The sequence below is a fragment of the Myxocyprinus asiaticus genome, chromosome 40 (genome assembly GCF_019703515.2).
Source record: "Myxocyprinus asiaticus isolate MX2 ecotype Aquarium Trade chromosome 40, UBuf_Myxa_2, whole genome shotgun sequence".
NCBI classification, from domain to species: Eukaryota; Metazoa; Chordata; class Actinopteri; order Cypriniformes; family Catostomidae; genus Myxocyprinus; species Myxocyprinus asiaticus.
In genome coordinates this window covers 23,117,070-23,142,512 of record NC_059383.1, presented here as the reverse complement: position 1 = coordinate 23,142,512, position 25,443 = coordinate 23,117,070, and the positions used below count along the sequence as shown (strand labels likewise).

At 40.3% G+C, this 25,443-nt stretch overlaps 1 protein-coding gene across 2 annotated transcripts in view; it reads left to right on the top strand.

Annotated features, from left to right (window-relative positions):
• Positions 1–25,133, top strand: part of LOC127430390 (regulator of G-protein signaling 14-like) — a 32,518-nt gene extending 7,385 nt beyond the window's left edge. Inside the window, exons 6-15 of one of the 2 annotated variants that reach the window (XM_051680111.1) lie at positions 12,115–12,309; positions 13,864–13,981; positions 14,141–14,181; positions 14,266–14,457; positions 15,185–15,261; positions 15,674–15,800; positions 19,713–19,788; positions 20,051–20,103; positions 23,952–24,054; positions 24,172–25,133. In XM_051680111.1, the coding sequence (XP_051536071.1) occupies positions 12,115–12,309; positions 13,864–13,981; positions 14,141–14,181; positions 14,266–14,457; positions 15,185–15,261; positions 15,674–15,800; positions 19,713–19,788; positions 20,051–20,103; positions 23,952–24,054; positions 24,172–24,425 (1,236 nt within the window). In that variant the 3' untranslated portion in view covers positions 24,426–25,133. The remainder of the gene's footprint in view (positions 1–12,114; positions 12,310–13,863; positions 13,982–14,140; positions 14,182–14,265; positions 14,458–15,184; positions 15,262–15,673; positions 15,801–19,712; positions 19,789–20,050; positions 20,104–23,951; positions 24,055–24,171) is intronic. The other variant, XM_051680112.1, reaches the window with a different exon arrangement.
• Positions 25,134–25,443: the final 310 nt, after the last annotated feature.

The following is a 25,443-nucleotide window of genomic DNA, read 5'->3' as shown; positions in this document are numbered from 1 at the left end:
TATATATATATATATATATATATATATATATATACGTACAGTGAGGGCACAGAAATTGGTATTTTTATTCACCAAAGTGGCATTCAACTGATCAAAATGTATAGTCAGGACATTAATAACATGAAAAATGACTATTACAATTTGACAAAAATGTTCAAGACCTTCTTAAACTACTTCAAAGATTTCTCATAAAAAAAAATCCTCCACGTGCAGCAACACTCCATAACACTCCTAACCCTGTGCAAGGTAAGGATTTATTTTCTCCGTCTGTAGCACAATTACAATCTCACAGTCTTTGCGTTATCCACTAAGTTAATTTCCAATCGCACACTGCTACACAAAATAAACTCTCATCATTTGTAATAATAACACTCATTGTTTCATTCCGGTCTGTGGTGCCCAGGCTCTCTCTCTCCTATCTGCGGTGTGTCTCTATTTATGCCGCTCTCCCCGTGCTCACTGAAATTAGAGACAGGTGTTAGACATAATTTAGCTCAGGTGTAAGCACCCTTACCGCTTTCTCTCTCTCCGGAGAGATGCTTGACCACGCCCCCGCTGCCACACCAACCTTGGTGTTGCTGTGTCCAGTGCGAGCTTTACGCATCTATTTAGATCACACGCAGAGCTTTAGAAGCTCTGAGCAGCTCTTTGTCTGATTTGGTGGACAGCGGAAAGGAAGCGCTGTCTCCAAACAGAGGATCGCCCACTGGGTCATTGACGCCCTCGCTATGGCATATCAAGCTCAGGACGTGCCACCCCCTGCGGGGTTACGAGCCCACTCTACCAGGAGTGTGGCAGCCTCCTGGGCCCTGGCAAGTGCCACCTCTTTGGCAGACATCTGCAGAGCAGTGGGCTGGGCAACACCCAACACCTTTGCGAGGTTGTACAATCTCCGGGTTGAGTCGGTTTCGTCCCGTGTAGTGACAGGCAAAAGCAGGTAAGTTCCGAGACAGCTGGCCGGGTGTACCGCTTGCGCATAGCGCCTTTCCCCTCCCTTGAGGGGAAGACGTGCGCTCTTGACTCCCAGTAGTGTTCACAGACTGTGATCCCTGGATGACTTCCTCCTTAGCCCTGTGGCAGTCGAGTTTGCAGAGAAACTCGCTGCCGGCTCAGTAAGTGCGCTGGTAAGGCCCTGTACTGAGGTAGGTGCTCCGCATGCGGTGGTTCCCCATAGGTAACCCCATGTGTTATATCTTCTGTAAAATAATTTCCCTCTTGGTAAACTATGTCTTCCTTGAGCAGAGGGCCCTCTGCTCCGGTCGCCATGCTTGTAGAAACTCCTATTAGCTTGTAGAAATGGGCTATTAGACGGTTCAGTGTCTTCCTTTCTCCTAAGTGACCTGCCATGGGATTGTAATGAGCCGCCTGGAATACCATTTCCCGACGGCTCCTTGGAATCAAAAGTTGGGTTGTATCCTCTTACTGGTTTTTGGGTAGGACCTACCATGCGACGCTTCACATGACATACTTCCGACAAGACTCGGTAAGTCCATGTGATGTATTTCCACTTGAAGTACCCTTCCCCCCCTTTCCTCTGGGCGGGGTGTGGTCTCCGCTGTGTCTTCCCTTTGGGAGTGACCCCCCCCCCGACGTGGACACTTGCAGATCCCAGTCCGTTAACAAAATTCCAATCTATTTGGGGAGAAAAAAAGAGGGAATAGAGGCCTCGGCTGGGCTAGCCTGTCCCTATTTTTTGAGCAGTCGACTTGTTCCTGAAGGACCGTTCGATGCTCATAGCAGCATTGGGGGAGGTTACATGACAGCCTGATGCGCTGGCTATGAGGCACACAAAAGTCTGCCGTCTCGCACCGCTGGTCCACATAACACAGTTCAGCTAGTTGTAGCATTATTGTATAGGGACCCCTAGTGTCACTACATCGACACAACGTTGAGTGAGTGACAGATAGGGAACGTCCTGGTTACTTTCGTAACCTCCGTTCCCTGATGGAGGGAATGAGACGTTGTGTCCCTCTTGCCACAATGCTCAACTACCCGCTGAAATGGCCGGGACCTTGTCTCGGCTCCTCAGCACAAAACCTCAATGAGTGGTTGCATACCAGCTCCTTTTATACCCGTATGTCTGGGGGAGTGACATGCAAATTCCACTCGCCAATTCTCATTGGCCTTTTTTCAACAAAAAAAATACAGAGATGTTTGGGGCTCCCAAGAGTGGCTCCTAGTGTCACTACATCGACACAACATCTCGTTCCCTCCATCAGGGAACGGAGGTTACGAAAGTAACCAGGACGTTTTTTACATCAGTATTGTCCTGACTATGTGATCAGTTGAATGCCACTTTGGTGAATTAAAGTATCAATTTCCTTCCGGAACAGCAAAATCTGTACATTTTTCCAAACTTTTGGCCCCCAGTGTATGTACAAATTAGGGCTGTTGATTTAACATGTTCATTATATAAAAAATAACAGGGTAAAAATATTTACGCAAGTAATCATATCCCCGTACTGTGATAAGGAATATTCCTTCCATCTGAGCAATTCAAGCTTGAAGTACCACCTGTTTTATCTAGGGGGTAGTAAATGAAACTTCAGCTATTTGGGCAACGAGCAGCTGCACAGAGAACAAGCCACACTCAACAACAACAGACACCCACAAGATGAAAACACATTCTTGCGTTCAAACACAGCTGATGGAACGCAAATACGAACGCAGGGATCTCAAGATGTGTTTTTCTAAGTTTCAAACTATGTTTAACTTGACACCATGACCAAAAAACGGTATGTTTATGACGTGACACAAACGAGACGCGCCAAAAGCATCCGACACAGGTGTACATTGACGCATCCGTAGACAAGCCCTCATAATAAATTTATCTCGGACAGATTGACGAATTCAATTGCAAAATGGATTGCTGTGAACTGCAGGCCAATGATAGGCTTATGTTCAATAAAATGGAAATAAACAATATATTGCACCCTAAAGCCACTTTTTGAATTGTCTTTTTGGTAACACTTTACAATAAGGTTCTAATTGTTAATATTAGTTAATGCATTAGGTATCATCAGCAAACAATTAACAATATATTGTTTACAGCATTTATTAATCTTTGTTAATATTAGTTAAAAATACCGTTGTTGATTGTTCATGTTAGTTCATAGTGCATTATCTAATGTTAACAAACACAACTTTTGATATGAGTAATGTATTAGAATGTGTTGAAATTAACATTAACTAAGATTAATAAAAGTTATCCTGTGTGTCCTCGCGGCCTGGCCCTGCCCTCCTCCTCATCACAATGCCATCGTGTTACTACAATAATAGACCGGCGTGCAACACAGTCTCATTTAAACAGTCTGCATATCAGAACTGCGGCAGATGCGTTTGAGCTCATAATGTTAAAGTGCTCACCTGTTTCATTCTCCCTCTCTCTCCTCAACAGTTCCCTGTAACTTTTAACTGTCTTGTCTAATGATAAAAAGGCAAACATCAATAAAACTAATATCATATGCCATCTGCAAATATGCGCATATCTTGTTTAAACAGATGTAATAAACCAACCTCACACAACTTCAGCATCCTGTGGAATGCTCATAAATTTTCCTATGAAGCACGTATTCTAACAGTCTCTCCTCAACAGTTCCCTGTAACTTTTCTAATGATAAAAGGCAAATATCAATAAAACTTATATTATATACTGTCTGCAAATATGCAGATATCTCATTTAAAAAGATGTCATTCATGAACGACGATCGCTCATCTAATATCTTCCTCTGAAGTGTGCATCCTCTTATTCACAAATCATGACAGTCCGCCTTTGACAATCCAAGTAGATGATCCAGGCCATTTAAACTGTCAGGTGATGGATCCGCACGAGTGCCTGAGTGGAACTTCAAGGCTGCGTCTTAAAACAGGAAAATGCAGCCACTGGAGGCTGTATACGGAGGTACGATGAAATTAAGGTGCTTTTCAAACTGTTCGGAGTTTCCTTAAGAGTTCCATTCATTCAAAACAGATGTCAGTTAAGCCATTAACTGATTAGGTAGCAAGTCAGCTGCCTACATTTTCGGATGCAGCCCAAGGTAAAAGCGCTTCACGTGTGCTATAAGTAAATGTCTTATTCACTATGCACTGTATGTACAATTGGTTTGATTCAGTATTTTTTTTTTAGTAAATGCGATTGCTAACGTGGACATGCCATCCATGGTTACTGGACTACTGTGTGTACTGTTATTTCATTCTTCCTAATATATTAACAATTTCTTCATGTGCAAATAAATTACAAAGATTTGATGACTATACGGAAATCTCTAGAAACTGCTATCTACCACTTAAAATACAATATAATTTTTTTGTTTTGTGTGAAATTTAGTAAATATAGAGCTACATAAGAGTTTATTATTATTATTTTTTAGCAATTTTATGTTTGTTATTTACTATATTAAATTGTGTGATATATTGGCATTGTATTGGCCTATCGGCCACCCTGCTCTCTGGATATCGGCATTAGCCATTAAAAAACCCATATCGGTCGACCACTATATAATATTATAATATTTTTGTATGTTCATATTAACAGACTATATTAAATCAAGTCAAATCAAAGGCTCATCTAGTTTATGTTTTATTATCATTATTATTTTTACTATGTTTCAAAAATAATACCTAAAATACAGCAACGAACATATTTCATGTATCTTTATCTGTTCGTCTTTCTCTTTTTTTTTTTTTATAAAGTCATCTTATTTTCGGATCATTAGTCATCTACTCCTCTGATAACCCTTTCATAGGTACCGTCACACATATGTGACAGTTAATAACTGGGCCCTGCAGAGTAGTGTCACACATATGTGTTTCTGCAACAGCCAGTTACGTTACAATCTGCCAGATTAAAATCAGCTTTTGCGCCGACACAGGCTGCACTGGTCAAGCGACTGTTATTTATATTCACGTAAACAGTTACTCATACGGTCTTTTAAACCACAGAATATGTTTATTTTGTATACATACATCCAACTCGTCACCAAAGTACCACGATAAAAAGTTTACAGCTCTTATACGCACAGCCAATACATCAAACGCGATCTTCCTCCGATGTGTGCTATCATTTGTTTACATTAGTAGTGGTTGCCATTTGTCAAACAAACAGCAACTCAAAGAGTCTTTTCAAGCACATAATATGTTTTTATGTAACAAACAGCCAAAATGTCACCAAAGTACAACGATAACAGTTCACAGCTTGTATATGCACAGCCATCATATATCTCAACACAATCTACCCCTGCACGCAGCTTTGTCAACTGATTAGGTGCAGCTGCGGTTTTCATTAACACAAACAACAACTCAAACAGTCTTTTCAGGCATATAATACATTTGTTTTCTGAAAGAGACAGCCAAACTATCAGGAAAGCACCATGATAACAGTTTAAAATTCATATACTCACAGTGAAAACATGCTGATCAAGCACGATTATCCATGCACGCAGCCAAGTCTGTTTACATTAGCGCTTGTCACACACGCACACACACACACACACATGTTGGTGCAGCTATCATTATGAGGACTCTCCATAGACATAATGATTTTTATACTGTACGAACTATAGATTCTATCCCCTAACCCTACCCCTAAACCTAACCCTTGCAGAAAACTTTCTGCATTTTTACATTTTCAAAAAAACATTGTTTAGTATGTTTAAGAGATTTGAATTATGGGGACACTAGAAATGTCCTCATAAACCACATTAATAGCATAATACCCTTGTAATTACTGGGTAAGAGCTGTGTGGAGTTCCGACCATCTGCAGAGGCGGAATTTTGTATCTGATTTGAGCTTCAGATATGTTGAAATATTTGTGACTAGTTCGTATGTGACCACCCGACTGAATTTGATGTATTCATTCAAAAATATGAGCACGAAGCTCAGTTGAATGTGGATGGGCCGATGGAAGTGGATGGACTAATTACAGAGTAAACAGCAAACTGACTTGGACAACACCACTTTTGGTCATGTCCAAATTAAAATTAATTTAAAATGTCTTAAACCATTAAATGGTCTGCAAATTAGCCAGTTTTTAGTGAGCACTCGTTCTTTAAGGGACATCTCCATGCCATCATGACACCTATGGTGTTAACCTTTTCATGAGTAGGGTCTAAATTCCTCTTCAGTGCCCCATGGAGTGAGCAGTGATGTAAAAAGTACTCTGAAATTATACTTAAGTGAAAGTATGGATACTGAGTGAAAATTTTATTCAATTAAAAGTCCAAGTATCTAGCCAAAAACATATTTGAGTGAAAGTAAAAAACAATATGCACATTAAATCATACTTAAGTATTAAAAAAAGTAAAAAATTACTTTTTTCATTGGCAACCTGGTCATGTTACAATTACTACATTTTTGCAGAATGATTTTTATGTGGCCAGTTGTATGCAACATGGCAGTTTCCTGGTGAAATGGACACTAGAGGTGCTAAAACAATTACTTTTATCCCATTTCACTCAAATCACGAGTAAAAAGGCAGATTATCAGTTCATAAACACTTACTTTTTGCCCTGTTCCTCACACAATGCTATCTTATGACATCTTAACACTTTTACTAGAGCACATTTCTAGTAAATTTTAAGACTTATTTTAAAGTTTGCATTACATAATCAACTACTTTTACAAGCTTGTTCAAGTGTGATCAAATTTTGTGGTAGCTCAACTGATAAAGAGTTGCATTTATGATACAAAGGACCGGGGTATGAGTCCTGGGTAGGGTTGGACCAGCTGTGCGTAAGGTCTCACTTAAGTTGACACGTAAATTTCACACTAAGGGCTTAGTAACTACTAGTTAGTTTGTAACTAAGTCAGTGCTTAATTTGGTTGCACCAACTGTCCTTAAGGCAAGACTTAATTAGTAGTCCGTAAGCTCTCCGTAAAGTAATGCGTAGTCGCATAATATGATGTTTACCTGTACTGATCCAATAAGCAGCCTTGAAATTTGTACACAGAAGTGTTAAACAGCTGTGAATTTCAGTTTGATCTTGTTCAAACCTTGTTTGCTTGTAACTGTTGTAACTGTCAGCTGTAATAAATTATATCCCCATTGAAATACGATACGTAATAAAACAAGATTTCATTAATTACTTATTTAGCTTATGTAAATAACAATATTCAATAACTATCTAAAATGAATAAGGGACAATAAATAAATACTAATACAACAGGCTGGAAAAATAGACATTTATTCCGTTTAATATCTATTTCGTATATGTTGAAACTTAACACCAGGCGGAGTACACAGTAAAGTGCACTGTTAGATCAGTTTCATGCTGAAGAGGTAAGGTTTTTACATGATGTTTTCTCCCATAAATGTAAACGAGTGTCAACGCCATCATACAGGTGCATCTCAATAAATTAGAATGTCGTGGAAAAGTTCATTTATTTCAGTAATTCAACTCAAATTGTGAAACTCGTGTATTAAATAAATTCAATGCACACAGACTGAAGTAGTTTAAGTCTTTGGTTCTTTTAATTGTGATGATTTTAGCTCACATTTAACAAAAACCCACCAATTCACTATCTCAAAAAATTAGAATATGGTGACATGCCAATCAGCTAATCAACTCAAAACACCTGCAAAGGTTTCCTGAGCCTTCAAAATGGTCTCTCAGTTTGGTTCACTAGGCTACACAATCATGGGGAAGACTGCTGATCTGATAGTTGTCCAGAAGACAATCATTGACACCCTTCACAAGGAGGGTAAGCCACAAACATTCATTGCCAAAGAAGCTGGCTGTTCACAGAGTGTTGTATCCAAGCATGTTAACAGAAAGTTGAGTGGAAGGAAAAAGTGTGGAAGAAAAAGATGCACAACCAACCGAGAGAACCGCAGCCTTATGATTGTCAAGCAAAATCGATTCAAGAATTTGGGTGAACTTCACAAGGAATGGACTGAGGCTGGGGTCAAGGCATCAAGAGCCACCACACACAGACATGTCAAGGAATTTGGCTACAGTTGTCGTGTTCCTCTTGTTAAGCCACTCCTGAACCACAGACAATGTCAAAGGCGTCTTACCTGGGCTAAGGAGAAGAAGAACTGGACTGTTGCCCAGTGTTCCAAAGTCCTCTTTTCAGATGAGAGCAAGTTTTGTATTTCATTTGGAAACCAAGGTCCTAGAGTCTGGAGGAAGGGTGGAGAAGCTCATAGCCCAAGTTGCTTGAAGTCCAGTGTTAAGTTTCCACAGTCTGTGATGATTTGGGGTGCAATGTCATCTGCTGGTGTAGGTCCATTGTGTTTTTTGAAAACCAAAGTCACTGCACCCGTTTACCAAGAAATTTTGGAGCACTTCATGCTTCCTTCTGCTGACCAGCTTTTTAAAGATGCTGATTTCATTTTCCAGCAGGATTTGGCACCTGCCCACACTGCCAAAAGCACCAAAAGTTGGTTAAATGACCATGGTGTTGGTGTGCTTGACTGGCCAGTAAACTCACCAGACCTGAACCCCATAGAGAATCTATGGGGTATTGTCAAGAGGAAAATGAGAAACAAGAGACCAAAAAATGCAGATGAGCTGAAGGCCACTGTCAAAGAAATCTGGGCTTCCATACCACCTCAGCAGTGCCACAAACTGATCACCTCCATGCCACGCCAAATTGAGGCAGTAATTAAAGCAAAAGGAGCCCCTACCAAGTATTGAGTACATATACAGTAAATGAACATACTTTCCAGAAGGCCAACAATTCACTAAAAATGTTTTTTTTAATTGGTCTTATGATGTATTCTAATTTTTTGAGATAGTGAATTGGTGGGTTTTTGTTAAATGTGAGCCAAAATCATCACAATTAAAAGAACCAAAGACTTAAACTACTTCAGTCTGTGTGCATTGAATTTATTTAATACACGAGTTTCACAATTTGAGTTGAATTACTGAAATAAATGAACTTTTCCACGACATTCTAATTTATTGAGATGCACCTGTATATGTCGAAAGGACTGAAGTCTATCACACAAAACATGAGCTCATTGATGTCAGTAAATGAGTCTGCTTTTTTATTCCAACCATTACTTCTGGTCGGAGGCTTCCATAAATATTTAGTTTATACGTAGGGTTATGTCCTACCTAAGTTTAATGGTGCAACACTCAAATATTTAGTAGTGCGTAAATTGTGACTTAGTGCCCATTTGCGCCACAACTAGGCTAAGTTGTAACGTACGTATAGCTGGTGCAACCGGCCCCTGAAGAGCACGCAAGTCAACACGTGAGCCCAAAGTGTCACAGAAGCACCACAAAATGACATTAATTGTAATTTTCATCTCACATTTGCTATCGGTTAGGTTTAGGTTTAAGGTTTAGGATAGGGAGGTCAGTTTTGTTGATTTAAAACTTAATAGAACATTAACCTTAAAAACCTCATCTGTTCGGGAGAACATTTCACTCGCTTTAAGAGCCAAACAGCGGACATTTCACTTCGGAACTGCCCTGAGATGTGTAATAAACCACATAACTGTATTTTGCAAAAATGCTGCCACAGTCCTGCAATGTTCGTTGCATGGGAGAAGGCACTCACAAATTGCGATGTCAGAGCACCTAGCCCCTTGAGACATAGAGAAAGGTAAAAAAAATAAAATTCAAAAAAGCTTTAAAGAATGTCAGTAATGTTGTTGGTTTTGTGAATTGTTTTCTGAGATTTGCTACCAAATCTTGCTATTGAGCAGATGGATGAATAAAATAAAATTCACAATCAATATTTACTCAGATTCCATTATTTTTATTAATATTATCATTATCATTTCTGGTTTTATAGTTATTATAATTAATAGTTGCCTAACAACAACAACAATAATAATTCAGCAAATAGGGAGTAGAAATTCAGCGGTCACATACGGTCTAGTCACAAATATTTCAATGTATCTGAAGCTCAAATCAGATCCGAAATTCCGCCTCTGCAGAACTCCACACAGCCACCATGCCACACTCCATTTGAAATGAGAGACGCTGCCTCTCTCTGAAACTTTATCCGCTGATGTCGCAGTTTGACAGTGTTACTTTGGAAATACGACTGCTATACACACTATTTGAGCTCACATTCTGTAATATTGTATTTGTTTTATTTATTAACAATCGATTTTTTTCTCCCCTGAATATTTTGAGGTGGCACTGCCTCCCTTGCCTCTTTGGAGAAAATGCCACTGCTACATCCCAACAGCAAGCAACTTACTCTCTGTCTACACTGCTAGCAACGTGATGCAAAAAACTAGAACACTCCCATTAGCATAAACCAAGCTGTCTCCACTTAAAGCGAGCAGTATCTTGAGTAGTGATGGGAAGTCCGATTCTTTTCCACGAACCGGTTCTTTCGGACGGTTCGTTTCAATGAACTGGTTAAATTTCACCGATTCACCAGTTCATTTACGTCATCACGTAATGATGTCTATATATAATGTTAATACGCCGGCGTCGTAGAATACATGCACAAACACATTCAATAAAGCCATATGTAAGGGCATATTGCTGATTATAACATTGTATTTAATTAAGTTATAATAATAAGGGTGTTTATTGTCATCAGTGTTTCATTCAGCGATCTTACTATACATCCTACTTTAAAGTTTTGCACCCAGTACTGACACTGCTATACAAACGTGGATGTTCTACACGTTTAAAGCATAAAAAGTGATTAAACTAGTCTTAAATGAACTTTTTTTTTTTTTTTTTTACAGAAACTATGATCCAGCGCATCACAACTTCAGATATAATCTACATGCACAATACTCAACAGTAAAATTTGTTTACATCTCTCGACTGAAACGTTTCGCCCCCTCTTCAAATCCTCGGTTCATGCATGCTCATCTGCTGCTCACTGATCAGCAGTTCTCAGTATTATGTCCAAAAGAGGCGATTCTCAGGGGCTGTTTACACTACAACGTTTTCAACCAAAAAATGGAAAACTTTGTATGCGTTTTGGCTGTTAGTTTACATGACAATGCCGTTTTGGTGCCTGAAAACGCAAACTTTTGAAAATGGGTTTCTTTACAAAGTGACATCGCCAACTACTGGCCTGGCATGCATAATACAGCGTTTTTAGTCATTTTTGCAGATTTGTGCGAACAGAGATCATTTTAACAACGTTGTCATCTGTACGCAAAACTTTTCAAAAACGCAAAGGAAAAACGTTTCCGTTTTTAGTACATCGTTGTTGTGTAAACGTACCCTCAGTTCAGTGTACTGGTGACTCGCAAACTGCTGTGATCGACTCAATGTACTGCTAACGCGAGAGCTGCTGTCCTCGGATCAGTGTACTGTTGACTCGAGAGCTGCTGTCCTCGGATCAGTGTACTGTTGACTCGAGAACTGCTGTCCTCGGATCAGTGTACTGTTGACTCGAGAACTGTAAGTTATGAGCAACTCATTGTACTGTTGACTCGAGAGCTGTTGTGACCCGAGTGTTCAGTCCGATTTGTGAACTAGTTGGAGCGGTTAATTGCAAAGAAGAGTCGGCAAAAGCCCCATAAAATATCACCAGTTCTAGGACCATATTACTCCCGGTTATCGGCTCATTTCGATTTGGAGTGTCAGGCACATCCGAGACACAGGTTAAGATAGAGTAACTTGTGGATCAGTGTTAACTCGAGACACGAACTGTTTCAAACGATTCAGTCCGATTTGGTGAACTAGTTCAACTTGTTCACTAAAAAGAACTGGTTCAAAAGAACGATTCGTTCACGAGCTGGACATCACTAATCGTGAGCACCATCTTAAGTGTGCTTTACAATACATTTTTAAATGCTTTCATCCTTAACAATGGGACAACAAACCAGTAGAGAGTCAAATTTTGCATCACTCTGGCAAGCAAAATAAGATCAAAAACCGAGGAGGATGTCCAAGGAAAAACTATATGAAAGCAGATCCCATTGTAGTTGTGCTCTTTAGTGCAGCTTAAGGACATAGAAATGTATGTTACTGAATATATATTTTCATTCAAAGAAGCTTTTGTTATGTCATATTTAGTGAAGCAAACCACTTTAGTTTAAGGACAGACAGCAATCACGACTCAATTATCCAGAGCTACTAAAGGCAATCAAATCAAGACCCTCTTTTGAGTCCCTCTTGAGCAGAAGTGTCCTTACCTATCCTCTCTTTTCCCTTCCACTCTCCCTCTCTCCCCCCTTCCAGATCTTCAAGCTGATGAAGTTTGACAGCTATACACGCTTTGTACGCTCACAACTATATCAGAGGTGCATGCTGGCTAATGTGGAGGGCAGGCCTCTGCCAGGGCTGGACTCTCGTGGCAAACCCCTCACATCAACAAAACACACCAGTAGTACTTCACCCAGAGAGCAAGCCAAGACTGACAACAGAACTAAGGAGGTATGGAACCCATGAAGGTGCTAAGTCTGGGTAAGGTTGCACGCATAGCCTGTAGATAAAATGTGAAAGGACGCATTACTGAAAAAAACAAATAAAAACAACTTAAATCAGGCTAAGCTGATTTTCTGGTCTTAGCTGGTTTAAGATGGCCAAGCCTGTCTTCAGCTGGTTTGGCTGACCAGCTGGTGCGGGACGCTGGTCTCCCAGCCTGACCAGACAAGTGCCCAAAAGTGCCAAAAACCTGTATACAACTAGCAACCAGATCAGCCTAACGGTTTAATATACTTTGTTTAGCAGGGCAAGGCATGGGGATGAGTTCAATCTCTCATTAATTAATGTGTAAAACTAGGACTGTCAATTACAATTTTTAATAGAATTAATTACATCCTGTGCCGATTAATCACAATTAATCACATATAATCAATATTTACAGAGAAAGTCCCCCAAATAAAAATTATTTAATATATGATTAAACAAGTATAAATAATTATATATAAATAAATATAAGTATAATATATAATGCATTTAATAATTCAGATAAATCAATATACATTACATTATTGTGGCAGACAAGTAAAGGACTGATTATGCAACAAGCTTTTCATTTGCAACTGAATTCATCAATCTGTCCAAAATAGACTTATAGACCTTATTCACAATAGTGCCATCTTTGATTTTTGACGTGAATTAAAACGAGGTTGTGAGGGATAGAATTACCATCTCTTCAGTGGCACGCATGGTATAAAGCTGAATAAAGCTCCTAGATTCTGTCTGATTTCCCACAGAGTTTTTTTGTCTACTGAATGTTGTTGTAAAGATATTTTTTCAATATTTTGTCCGCGGAACGATCCACAAACAAACAATCCACAAACTGCAGTACAACGCATTGAAGAGACTGTATGTCTATCCCTCACAGCCTCATTGTTATTCCCATCAAAATCAAAGATGGCGCTGCTGTGAATAAGGTCTTTTTGGCCTCTTAGGGCTTTCCTAAGGATGTGTCTACTGTATGTGTGTGCATCAGATGGACGCTTTTGAAGGATCTCACTTTGGATTCATCACGTCACAAACAGCCTTTTTAGGATGCTATGTCAAGTTAAACATTGTTTGAAACTTTAAAAAAAAACAACACATCTCGAGACCCCTGCATTCGAAGTTGTGCACCATGCAGCTGTGTTTGAATGCAAGAACGCATCCTCATCTTGAGCTGTCTGCTGTGGTTTGTTGTCTGTATAGCTGTCTGTATAGCCTGTAGAGCTGAAGTTGTGCTTACTGCCTCCTGCTGACTGAGACTCATGAAAATGCGAAGGTGGTGCTTTAAGCTTGAATTACTCCGATGATAAGAAAATTCCTTATAACAGTCGTTTTGTTACGTTTTTGCAATGCATAGTTTTTTTAATAGAATTAATTGCATTGAATTAACGCGTTAAATTGACAGCCCTAGTAAAAACAAAAATATAACAGCAACTTAATTTACGCACTCCTAGTGCCAAATTATAGCAAATATTTATTTTTTTCATAATAGGAGATTAAAATTAGTTTGTTCTTTTCCAGAGGCTGAAGTTTAAATCAGGAACAGCAGAGGCTGATGATGTGGTGGAGAGAAGGAAGGTGAATCTGCAAGGCATGATTGGAAAGGACAAGCGGAAAGAGAAGAGAGGCTCCTGGGGAGGTGATTTTATGAAGTCAGAACATAAAAGATTGTTTGAACATGGAACAAACTTAACTAATAACATTAAATAAATATAGACTAATTATACATTAGCCTCAGACTCTGATTTAGGTCATGCACTGTATTAAATTCTCTGTTCTCTGTTGTTGGCACATCCAGAATCTCCAAACAATTTCAAGAGTGTATTGAAGAGTTCAGAGGTAACTTGCCAATACAAGTCTACCAATTTAAGTGTTATACTGTACCTGTCATACTAGTACATATAAAAATATCTGTTGTTGCAGGTTGATAAATTAGTTGCACGCTCTGCAGAAGGAAGGGCCGATAAGTACTGCTGTGTGTTCCTGCCTGATGGCACGGCCTCTCTGACTCCGGCCCGACCCGGCCTAACTGTCCGCAGCATGCTCACCGGCTTGTGTGAGAAAAGAGGCCTTCCTCTGACAGATATCATCATCTACCTGCAGGGCAAAGACAAGGTAAGACCAATTAGACAGTAAGATCTTGACATAGAGTTTCTGATTTACCTCAGATGCTATGGTCCAAAACCTAATGAGCTTCCTATGGAGGTATTTTAAAGCATCATAGACACACTGCGACGCAAAGGCTGTTTCAAAAGGTAGGCTACTTAATTATGCTGCCTCCTAAGATACCTCATTTTAACCAAATTCTAAGGCAGCATTATATGCTTCCTTCACAGAAAAGGAAATCCCAGCATTGGCACAAGCTCAGTGAAAAAAATGTAAGGTGGCGGACAGAGCGAGCGATAGTATTTCATTATAAATAAACTTACATTTTGTTCAGTATTGAAAAGCATCAATAAAAACTATTCATTGTAATGACAAATTGACTATTTTACCAGATATTTTAGATTGCGGTGTATTTTTATTCTTGTAAGAATATTGTATCGTTAGCTTAGCAACATGCTAGCGTCAGACTCTTTTGGAAACAAATTGCAAATTCATTTTCCCGTGCTCTTCGCGTGAGGAGCAATATTTGTTTTTTGCATTCCAAATTAGTCACTTGCTAGGTTCACAATTGGGAATGACATTTATGATGGTGACTTAGAAGGCAGCCTTTGTAGACAGTAGGTTGTAAAGTAGCTCATTAGGTTTTGCTTTGGAACAGAACTACTGCCTTCTATTTTTCTCTTTATCCTTTTCTAACATTTTTTGTATTTTTTATTCGTATCATGTCATGGTATAGCAACCACTGTCGTTGGATCAGGACAGCTCTGTGCTGAAGGACCAGCAGGTGTATTTAGAACTGAGGGTTACTTTTGCGTGAGTATTGTGCAATTTCTTTTTTGCTCTTTAACAGAAATACTATTTTTGTCAGCAAACCCTCCTTAGTTCTTTTTCAAGTATGAACAATCTGTTTAAATTGCCAAACTGACATCAAGTGTTAAAGGAATAGTTCACCCCCCCAAAAAATAAATAAAATAAAAATCATAATTCACTCTAATGTTATTTAAAACCTGAATGGCCTGGATGGCTCCAAAAAGCTTGACCGCTTCAATCCTTATTCATTTTCATTATATGGAAAAGAGTGCTCAGGACATTCTTAAAAAAAAATCACTTTTTGTATTCCATGGAAGAAAACAAGTAGTACAGATTTGGAATGAACGAGTGTGAGTAAATAATTTTCATTTTTGGGTGAACTAATTCTTATGTGTGTTGTGATTTTTTTGTACAGAGTGAAGGTAGCATTCACAGGTAAGACGGTGGCTGTTGTGGTGAAGTCTAATAAAACCCTGCAGGATGCACTCACCACAGTGCTTAACAAATACCACCTCAGGCCACAGGACACCACTGTCACCATGGTAAGTAGTGGCCTACAGTGACTAGAACAAACACTCCATTTCGTTCTTTGTTAAAAGTTAGCAGTTTGACCTTTTTGATGGACCACAGCTGTATACAGGCAGAGATTTGATTTTCCTGTTTCTATGGTTATTAAATTGCTGCTGACAAACTAGGACACTGCCAATACTGAACAAATCATTTTGTTTCATGTCTATCGAGGCCCCAAGAAATGCACAGAAACACAAAACTCAATATGGTTGATATGCAAAATATAACTCGACTTGTGATATGGTATATTACAGCGCAACAGTGACTACCCAATTTTCCATCAGACTGGGATCTGGGAGTATATTTCTCATTCATTTTCTCCATAAGCATTTAAAATAATCCTTCATTGAAGACTATTTAGCCGTAAACATAACAAAAGCAAAAAAGAATGTGTACTTAATGTCTTTCATGAGGGAATGAAGTATTCATCTCAAAAAGCATTGCGCAGGATGTAATAAAACAGCCTAATCAACAACGGTACAACACAAGTCATTGACTATAATAAAATACCATATACTGTGTATATATATATATATATATATATATATATATATATATATATATATATATATATTTATATATACACACAACAGTTAGTTCTGATCCTCGAATCTGATTGGACGAGAGATGTTCCATGAGTATTGATGTCTCAGAACATCAGCACTCAGACGCTTCACTGTTTGTATCACTTTGCTTGTGTTCATGCCGTTCTAAACTAAAGTGTAAGAGCAGTGCAGATGTGCAAAAAGCTAGATGTGTCTCTTTACATTTATTTTTGAGACATCGCAGATTTTAGCCAGCAGGTGGCAGCAAAAGACCATTTTTGTGTGTAAATGATTCCGCTGAGGTGAGGTGCTTCGTCAGTCAGTCAGTATTTTCATTCATCGGGCACTCTGTGATTTCTCGGATTACTACTACACTACTAAAGCTGGGAAAAACAGCTTTAAACAAAAAACTTCAGCATTAAGGCTCATCACAGCTGAGAGACACAACAGACTGATTAATTACACAAATTCAAGATGCTTACCTTTTACCGGAGTTTCCACATTGGAGATGATATAATGTTCAAAATGCCGGAGGAGATTGCGGTTTCTATAGTAAATGATTCTTGCGCACTGGCTACCGCGAAATAGGGAGGAATACCCCTGCTCAGACGGCTATTTTTCTACAGAAAAAATAAGATGAATTTGACCAAAATTACATTATCTTCAGAAAGCTGACTAACACACTATAGAATCTTTGCTTGGGAGTGGCAACAGAGACAGGTGATCGCACACGCTCCATATCACTCTCTCTCTCACTCACTCACTCACTCACTCACTCACACACATCCTTGTTTCTCCAATAACTTGTTAGAAACAGCCCAAGCTGTGATACTAGTTCTAAAGTGAAAATTTTGAGAGGCTTGGACACATCATTTGGTTTGAACCAGCAACAGCAGATTCTGATCCGTCACGTAATAAAGTAGTTTCATGCACAAATGCATTTTTTTGTAACCATACTCAGTTTTTCCTAATTTTTTAAAATGTACTTGTTCATTGAACTGTTGTATATAAGCAATATCACACTCGCAATCATGCTATATGGCCCAAAATCAGCACTGCTGGGATTACCTATGGCACCCGGCCTGCGGTGCAATTCAAACATGGGTGTTCTGGTTTTTTCCCATGTTTGAATTGCATGCCTGTAAGAATAACAACAGAAAATCAGCTCATTTATGAGCTGTATAACAGACAGCATATACAGTATAAAACAGTTGTCACTTGTAGTTCTGAGAATGTAATTTATCTAATTTCTTGTCCATGCAGCACACAATATGTGGGAAAAACCATTAGACAAATTAGAACACATATAATTGAGCATATGAGCACCGTGAGAAGGAAAGATAAAAAATTTCCAATTGCATGCCACTTTTTAGAAGCTGGCCATTCGGTATCTGCTTTAACTTTTTTGGTTATTGAACAAGTTAAGCATACACATGTAATTTTTATGTAATTTGTGTCCTTCTCTATCTCCTGATATATACATGTAGATTCTTGATGATAACTTGTCTTTGTTACTTTAGTAATATATGTGAATGCCGGTATACCATATAAAGAGGCTGTATGTCTATAACATTTAGCAAACATTTGTATATTTTTAAGTCAATTCTATTAGGACAAATACGGTAAATACTCCCTCTTTATAAATGGATGCAGGCGTGATATTGTTAACGGGACACTGATGACGAAATCGAAAACTTTTTGTCTTTGCACTGAGCACTTTTTGCACTTTCGTACTTTTTGGCCTCTCAGTAAACTAAAAAATTGTAAGACTTTTTCTACACATTGTGTGTAAACTTCCCCTCTCTTTTGGACTATAGTATAATTTTTTGAGCTTATGCACCAAAGCTATTTGGAAATATAGGCCCTTTCATTATTTGGTGCGGATGTCTACAGCTTTTGTTTTGCTGTTGGTTTACTATTACACTACACAAATATATAAATTGCTTGAGATTGTAGAGAGACTGACTCTATTGCATCATTCTCAATGCTTTATGGGAGTGGATGGTCATGGGTGGATTCTTTTGCCATGATTCCTGTTTCCATGTTAACAGCAAATTTTCTGATAGTGGATTTTGCTTTGAAACCTGTTGAAATCACACTAACTTGTGGCTTTTACAGCAGCATCCTTTGTTTAACTTCAGAGCTTATGATAGGTTGTCTGTCTGTTAAAATAAATTTTGGAGAATCTATGGAGAAAATCAATAAGATTTTAAATTTTGGAACCCTACTGTTATGCTCTTATCAGAATAACTACTGGCGTACTAAATGTTAGTAAGAGTACCGGTCATTCAATTTAATCCTATCTAATTCTATTTAACCCTAGTTCAGTATGACAACTCTCAGAAAGATTTAGCATGTGAATGTGGGTATGACATTTTGATAGGATGTTGGTCTTGGCGGACTAGATCTGCTAACATTGCTGCTGCTGCAGAGCAAGTACGGAGACTCGCTACTGTTAGAAAATACACTTTCAGTACATACTGTGAATTAGCATGTGGACATATAGACATGCTGCATTGAGCATGTATTACATGCTGCTGCACAAATAGACATTACAAACAATCCTCCAACCACAGTGCAAATTAAGGGGGGTCTCAGAAGGAATAACCTGACTGGAGTCTTTGCTGAATCAGATCTGAGCAGATCCCTTCCTGTTTGTTGTAACTCCGCCTCGGCATGTGCTTCAAGGACCGTAACTTCGGGCTTCAAGCCCTTGCAAAACAGCATCCCCCCCAGTCTACAGAGGAAATCTGAGACACCAATCTCAGCATCCCCCCCAGCGACGATAAAAAGGGGAGACCCCCGAATGTCATGGTGTAATTCGCACTATGCCCCCAGCAAAGCAGGGGAGCTGCACAAAATGCATAAAACATAAACACAAAACACAACCCCTTAAACAAGCAGATCTATCATCAAGACTTCTGTACTGATGCTGCTCCGAAGAGCCATGTGCACTAAATGTATGCTAGCTACTCTCACAGCGCACTGCAAAGAAACCAACTTATCAGCAAAACTGAGCCATTTAATGTTATACAAAGAGAAAGACTCAAGTTGATTGGCTACCCGATAACAAGTCAGAGGACCAATCATCTTACACCAGCGAGCCGATTGGCTTAACATGTCACATATGAGTGAGCCGATTTGCTAACATATAACAAGTCAAAGAACCTATCAGCTTGCTCCACATAGAGTTGCATGGCTGAACTTTGGTTATGTCTTGGAAGGCAAAACTGTATTGATATTCCTCAGATATGTTGTTCTTCTTCTTAAAGCTACTTAAATCCAACACTCGTGATCATATTCTCAAACCACTTTAATCTTTGTGGTCTTTATTCTCAGAGTGGAAGTGGACAGATCATAAATATGAACACAGCTGTCACTTGTCTGGCCAATAAGACACTAATTCTTGATAGAGGTATGGATATCAGGTCATGCTTTGCTGCTCACTTTTTAAATAATACACCTTATGGTTTTCACCTCAGCAATTCTAAGCATCCAGATTTACCGATGGACTAATACTTGACATGACTACATGTCCCTGAATGGTCCCTTAATCAGAAGATGAACCCAAATGCATAGCTAGTTTGGGTTAGAACAGAGATGGAATATTTTAACATTGGAAAATCTTTTCTGACTTTCTGTAATCAGTTTTTAATCAATCTATCTCTATCTAACAGGTGTTGATCAGGCCAGCAGCTCAAATGGCAACTTCTCACCTCCTTCATTACAAGTGAGTCTAGATTTGCTTCAGGAAGACATAACTAATTTGCTTTGTTCCAAAATCTAGTAATCTGCCTACCTAGACAGCATTTTAAGGCATGATAGGTGTGCTTGCTACACAAAGACTGTTCCAAAAGGTACCTTCTTTTGGCCAAATTCTATGGCAGCATCACACTCATCCATTGTAGAGAAGGCATTTCCAGAATGTATTGCAATGAGCTCATGAAAAATTAACCCAAAGTATAGGTCTATTTCATTCAGTACTAAAAAGTGTTGATTAAAAAGTTCAATCTAATTAAAAATGGACTATAATACCCAATTATAGTAGGATCAGTTCTTTTGGACAATGGAGGAGTCAGGAGACAATGAAACAGTGCTGGCAAGTCACTGCTCCAGGCGTAACTCCATGAGGGCTTGATGCTGGGTCTGCTGGATGCTGGCGAGGGATTTGATAACTTCGCCCAGTGGTGAAGACTCCATAATGGCATTGTCCTCCAAATATTCCTGGGTTTTGGCACCACTGTGGTAGGATCAGTTCTTTTGGGCAATGGAGGTGTCAAGAGACAACGAAACAGTGCTGGCAAGTCTTTTATTTTCTGCCTTCAGGTTCTTGGATTTCTTTGCGCATCCCTGGAGAGTAATGGCAACGAGCGTGCCGCCCACTGGTCGGGCGGCCACTTCCACACCTCAACGGTTTTCTTGAACAAGACAAGATAGGCCTCCGGATCGTCATTTGACCCCAGCTTCATGAGGGTCATGGGGGAAGTTGCCTCTGGGGGGGGTCGCAACACCAGCCCCCTATCTGTCAATCAGGCTCCGGAACACCTGCCGCTCCTCCGCTTGGGCCTGGAGCAGGAGTTGGAAGCGCTGTTCCTGCTCCAGGCGTAACTCCATGAGGGCTTGATGCTGGGTCTGCTGGATGCTAGCGAGGGATTTGATAACTTCGCCCAGTGGTGAAGACTCCATAATGACATTGTCCTCCAAATATTCCTGGGTTTCGGCACCACTGTAGTAGGATCAGTTCTTTTGGGCAATGGAGGTGTCAAGAGACAACAAAACAGTGCTGGCAAGTCTTTTATTTTCTGCCTTCAGGTTCTTGGATTTCTTTAATGCACTCAATTCACGTAGATTCACTCAATAAGATAACAAAACTTTTTCAATACACTCAGTAAGCGGCGAGTTCGTGCTCTCAGGTCGCTCTCTCTCTCTCGAACTGATGCGCTGGTGCGGCTTTTAAGTCTCACTCCAAAAGTAATAAAGGGGAAAGAGAAATAAGGAGCATATAAAAGCGGCCCCCCACAAAGCGCAGATTTTATTTTTGGGAAAGCCTGTTAGCACGACTCTGTCCACTGGACCGGATCGGGGGCCCCCTTTCTAGTAACATCAGTCAGCGGGCTGGTGATGTCAGAGTAACTAGGCACAAATCTTCGGTAGTAGTCAGCCAGCCCCAGAAACTGTCTCATCTCCTTTTTGGTCTTGGGCCTCAGACAGGCTGTGATCGCTGCGGTTTTGTTAACCTGGAGACGCACCTGCCCGTGGCCCAAGTGGAACCCCAGATACCGAACTTCCACTCACCCACTTGCGCACTTCTTCGTGTTGGCCGTGAGCCCTGCCCATCGCAGTGATCTCAGGACAGCTCTCAGATGTTGCATATGCCACTGCCAGTCATTAATATAAATAATAATATAATCTAAATATGCAGCAGCATATGCCATATGGGGTCTGAGGATTTTGTTCATGAAATGCTGAAACGTGGCCTGGGCCCCGAACAAACCAAAGGGGAGGGTCACAAATTGGTGTTGGCCGAACGGTGTGGACAAAGCCGTTTTTTTCTCGGGAGATTGGAGTTAAAGGGATCTGCCAATAACCCTTTGTTACAGTAAGTCCAGTGTCGAATAAAATTGAGCTGCACCCATCCGATCAAGCAATTTGTCAATCCGAGGCATTGGGTATGCGTCAAATTTGGACGCCACGTTCACTTTGCGATAGTCTACACAGAACCGGACCGTCCCGTTGCTCTTAGGTACCAGAACCACCGGGCTGGCCCAATCGCTGTGTGACTCTTCTATTACACCCATATCAAGCATCATCTCTAATTCTTCCTTAACTACCTTTTTTTGTGTTCAGGAAGGCGATAGGGGCAGCTACGAACCACCCCCCCCGAGGTGGTCTCGATGTGGTGCTCTATGAGGTTCGTGCGACCAGGAAGAGGCGAGAACACATCCGCAAATTCCATTTAAAAACTTGGCAACGTCTGTGAGATGCAACGGTGAGAGGTGGTCTCCACAAGGGACAGGGGTGAATGAATTTGGTTTAAAAGTCACCTCCGGCCTGAGCTCCACCCTCTCGGGGACTACCGTCGCTAAGGCCACAGACCGCCTCCCTCCATGACTTTAGGAGGTTGAGATGGTAAACTTGTTGTGCCCTGCCCCATCCATTCGCTTAACCTCATAATCGAGATCTCCGACTCACCGTGTGACCTCAAAGGGCCCTTGCCAGGGGCCTGGGTAGCTCAGTGAGTATTGACACTGACTACCACCCCTGGAGTCGCAAGTTCGAATCCAGGGTGTGCTGAGTGACTCCAGCCAGGTCTCCTAAGCAACCAATTGGCCCGGTTGTTAGGGTGGGTAAAACTTGCAACTCCAGGTGTGGTAGTCAGTGTCTTTACTTGCTAAGCTACCCAGGCCCCCATGAATCATGTTTTTTAAGGATTTATTAAACGTTCCACCAACCCATCCGTTTGTGGGTGGTAAACACTGGTGCGAATCGATTTAATACCTAACAATTCATATAGTTTGCATAGTGTTTGTGACATAAAGGTAGTGCCTTGATCAGTGAGGATTTATTTTGGAATTCCCACTCGGTACACTACGGTGTCGTCGTTTGGCCCCAGCTTCATGAGGGTCATGGGGGAAGTGGCCTCTGGGGGTCACAGCGCCAGCCCCCTCTCTGTCGATCAGACTCCGGAACACCTGCTGGTCCTCCGCTTGGGCCTGGAGCAGGAGTTGGAAGTGCTGTTCCTGCTCCAGGCGTAACTCCATGAAGGCTTGATGCTGGGTCTGCTGGATGCTGGCGAGGGATTTGATAACTTCGCCCAGTGGTGAAGACTCCATAATGGCATTGTCCTCCAAATGTTCCTGGGTTTCAGCACCACTGTAGTAGGAACAGTTCTTTTGGGCAATGGAGATGTCAGGAGACAACGAAACAGTGCCGGCAAGTTTTTTATTTTCTGCCTTCAGGTTCTTGGATTTCTTTAATGTTCTCAGTTCACCTAGATTCACTGCACTCAATAAGATAACAAAAACTTTTCCAATACACTCGGTAAGTGTCGAGTTCATGCTCTCAGGTCGCTCTCTCTCTCTCGAACTGATGTGCTGGTGCGGGCTTTAAGTCTCCTTCCGCCATCACCATAACAAGAGGCAGGTGTTGGAGAGAATTACAACCTTACCTTACAAGCCTTACCGCTCTCTCTCTCCCGCAGACAGACACGCATCCACGTCCCATCACCACACCAATATTACTATAGTTTTTTTAATGCTTTTAAGACTATCACATCATTAGCTTAGCAACATGCTAATGTCAAACTCTGTTGAAATCAATTGTGAGTCGAGTCTTCTGTGCACTTCACGTGAGGAGTGCTGTTTGTAAGAGCTATTTGTTGCTGTAAATGTAGAGTGTTCCAAATCAGTCACTTATGAGGTTCTACAGAATTTAATTTAGGAGGTTGACTTAAAAGGCAGCTGCCTTTGTAGGCAGTAAACAGAAAGGTAGCTCACGAGGTTTTGAAATAGAGCTGTTATTTCCATCTCATATTCCTGTAACTTTCTGAGGTCTAACCTGTAATGTATCCATCACCAGGATCGAAGAGGTGCTGTGGATGCAATCATGTTCCCTCCAGGAATTTCCCGATCAACTGCCAGACAGAGGAACCCTGGATTGAGGAGAACATATGACATGGAGGGTGAAGTAGACAATTACTGATTGCCTCATATTTACTAGATAGTTTGTCTTTTATATTCCAACATACTTGTTTACATAAAAGTGCCTACATCTGTGTCTATACTGCTGGAATGGATAGGTTTGGTAGAGTTGTTAAACCGAGCTCAGTGTTGCAGTGCTGATGATCAGAGAGGTCTCCTGAAGAAAGAACATCTGATGCTACCTCAGTTTCTCCAGTTGCCTCTGGATGAAGTGGAGGAAACAGAGACAAGCAGATCACTAGAGGGGTCTCTTGAAGTGAGTTCTCCTGCAGCTTCAATACAAGCAGACTCACAAGAGGAACGACTGTCTGAAAGCAAGAACTCTAATCCAGCACGAGAAACTGTGGTGTGAGCTATAACTGAATGGACATGTTGCATCCTTTGCTTCAATGATCACACAACATGGAAAATACAGTATGTTTGAGAAATGGGAACATGTGATGGTCTTTAAAATTAACATGAAACCAAAATTGGAGTGGTGGTGGTGTAGTGGACTAAAGCACTGAACTGGTAAGTGGAAGGTTGTTGGTTCAATCCCCACAGCCGCCACCACCATTGTGTCCTTGAGCAAGGCACTTAACTCCAGGTTGCTCCAGGGGGATTGTCCCTGTAATCAGGGCACTGTAAGTTGCTTTGGATAAAAGCGTCAGCCAAATGCATAAATGTAAATGTAAAATTGACCCTAATTACTTTCATAATTCACAGTCCTGGTCTTATTGTGCTTGATTCATTGGTGCATGTTATTCATAAGAGAAAAAAGTTTTTCACAATCCAGTCATTTCCGAGTGGATAAAATTATGTCCTAACTTTCTCTATGAATATCCTGTTACATTACATTACAAGTATATTACATTTTGCAAGTAAAATGGTTTGCGAATGCCATTTCATATTGACTTTAATAATGGACACATTAGGATGGATCTTTTAGGACTTTTTTTGATAACAGGAAATGCTATGATATTGTTTACAGTAGATGTGATTCTGCACAATGTTAATGCCCAGCTGCTTTTATTTATTTCAAATTTATTGACTTAACAGAAATACAGTTTGTTTTCATGAAGACATGGCTTGAAATGTGTACTTGCTTTAACAGTTTCATTGAGGTTTTTGAAACCTAAACCACAAGGTCAATTTTTATAAACGGCCTAAATCAGTGGTTCTTAACTGGTGGGTCGTGGCCCAAAAGTGCATTGCAGGTCTTTTCATACAAGGTTATGGACAGCAGAAAAAAACAATGCTAAATGCAAGTTATAAAATGTTAATCATTAAATAAACTAATCATAAAATCATGCATTATAGGATTGGAAAATTAATAGGCTTTTCAACTTTTAAAAGGGAGCATAAAACACTTCCCGTACCTTTTCAACATC